General features: G+C 39.9%; 1 protein-coding gene across 2 annotated transcripts in view; it reads right to left on the minus strand.

Annotated features, from left to right (window-relative positions):
• Window positions 1-731: 731 nt before the first annotated feature.
• The window catches only part of atms (RNA polymerase II-associated factor 1-like protein antimeros), a 2,881-nt gene continuing 1,432 nt past the window's right edge, over window positions 732-2,180 (minus strand). The window contains exons 6-9 of one of the 2 annotated variants that reach the window (XM_018458826.1): window positions 1,814-2,030; window positions 1,480-1,738; window positions 1,225-1,390; window positions 732-1,053 (exon numbers count right to left, since the gene is read on the minus strand). In XM_018458826.1, coding sequence (XP_018314328.1) covers window positions 903-1,053; window positions 1,225-1,390; window positions 1,480-1,738; window positions 1,814-2,030 — 793 coding nt within the window. In that variant the 3' untranslated portion in view covers window positions 732-902. Of the gene's footprint in view, window positions 1,391-1,479; window positions 1,739-1,813; window positions 2,031-2,180 lie in introns of both variants that reach the window. The other variant, XM_018458825.1, reaches the window with a different exon arrangement.

Consider the following 2,180-nt stretch of genomic DNA (forward strand, 5'->3'; position numbering starts at 1 on the left):
TAATTAAGTTCATTTTCATTAAGTACTTTTCGAGTTATGAGACTTGAAAGTTACAATATTGCCGGCATTAGCATTACACAAGGTGTCCGACCGACGGCTAAAATCTCTTGAATGTTGTTCAGGATCATGTCCTGAATAACATTTATCAAGATCAAGGCCATTGGAGGTTGTACCTCTTATTTTCATTTTTACGTAAAAATTAATTTTTAGTGCAAAAATGAAAATAAAAGGAATAATCTCCAATGGCCTTGACAAATGTTATCCAGGACATGATCCTGAACAACATTCAAGAGGTTTTAATCGTCGATCAGACAACTTGCGTAATGCTAATGCCGACTATACTGTAACTTTCGAGCTTTATAACTCGAAAAATAATGAAACAATATTTTATTAGTGTTTTGGAAAGCTCTCGAGATAAGCTACAAGAAAATGTAATAAAAAAATGGAGTTCCATTTAAAAAAATTCAAAGTAGCCTTGCTCTCACTTTGACAACGCTACCCAAGGTCAAACAAATGGTACCATCTCATGCTCTCCTCAAAGTCATAACACTTTTGTCTGAACATATTAGTCATTTGATACACACTTCCATAGATAATAGCTTGTAACACTTTACATGGGCCACCCTGTATATATATATATATATGTATATATATATATATACATATATGGCTAATATAAATTTATTCCTTTGATCGTACCGCTGAACACTGTAACGATTACTTATAATAATTAAAGAATTCTTTTTTGTTCTTTCCATATGCAATTAATTCTGATATATGCAGCAGAATTGTTATATTAAAAAATACCTATGGTATAAATAAACATTCGTTGAAATAATGATTCAAGTGAAAATGAATTAATTACATTAGTATTGTTGATCGCGCGTCTAGATGGTCTAGATTCATTCGCTCTCGGAGCCGCTTTCGCCGGTCGCGCTAGCGGAACCGCTACCAGTACCGGATCTCGATCTTGACGGTGACATAGATAATGAGGTCGACAGAGATCCCGATGGTGATTTCGCAGGCGATCCTGAACGCGATCTCGACTTGGATCTCGATGTGTTTCTCGATTGAGGACTGCCGGATCGAGATCGCGATTGTGATTTACTGCGTGATTTAGACGACGAACGTGACTGAGAACGCGAGCGCGATCGAGACGGCGATCTAGATTTCGATGGTGAATGTGACCGCGACAGCGAACGCGAACGCGAACGCGATCTCGACCTCGATCTCGACTTTGATCTAGATCTTGATCTTGATCTTGATCTTGATCTTGACTTCGATTTCGATCTCGAGCCAGACTTGGAACGAGATCGCGACTTTCTACTGGACGCCTGCGAGGACGCTCTTGATGACGCACGCGATCCTTCCTCGTTCTCTGCTTCGGAACCTGCAAACCAATTTTCTGATTATCAGAAAAATTTTCAGAGTGGCAGCCTGTCCTCCCTGACTATATCATAATGAAGAGAGTAAACGAACCTTTAGCTACAATATCTGTCTTCCCTTGTTGAGTTTCCTGCTCCTCCTCCTCCTCCTCCTCTTCCTCCTCTTCCTCCTCCTCGTCCTCATCTTCCTCGCCCGGCGGCTCCAATTGTTTTTCTCGATATCTTTGCATTCTGAATTCATTGACGTTTAGCGGTCGGTGACGCACTATCAGGCGCGTGTTGTTTGGCTGCTGTCCGACTTTCTGGCGCCGTTTACTCAGTCGCACACGCGTCTCCAATTCATTGTAATAAACCTACAATACATAAATGGATTAATGTGACAAATCACAAAATTATAACACATCATATAATGCGGCGCTCATATATACCCCGTCTTGTCTTATCACGAGGAAATAGTTCTCCTCGTATCCTTTGGAAGCTTTGCTCTTGACGTTCCAATTGTATTCTCTAGCCATTTTGTACTCGTATTCCTCCTCATCGGCGTAATCGATACCAGCAGTAAAATCTCGTCGGCGTTTCTCCAAAGTTTCTTCCAACGGTAAAAAGTAAGCTACAAATTGCTCACCACTCTCATCCATCACACCTCTACAAGAAGTATTATGATTTTACATAATATCTATATTAATATCTAAATTAATTGAATGGTAAAGCAAATAATAATTCTTTTCAATACACACATTTCCTTTTGTATTGCATAAAATTACTGAGAGAGAGGGAGGGGGAGGTAGGGAGGGA

The sequence above is a fragment of the Mycetomoellerius zeteki genome, unplaced genomic scaffold (genome assembly GCF_001594055.1).
Source record: "Mycetomoellerius zeteki isolate Tzet28-1 unplaced genomic scaffold, Tzet1.0 scaffold785, whole genome shotgun sequence".
Lineage (NCBI taxonomy): Eukaryota > Metazoa > Arthropoda > Insecta > Hymenoptera > Formicidae > Mycetomoellerius > Mycetomoellerius zeteki.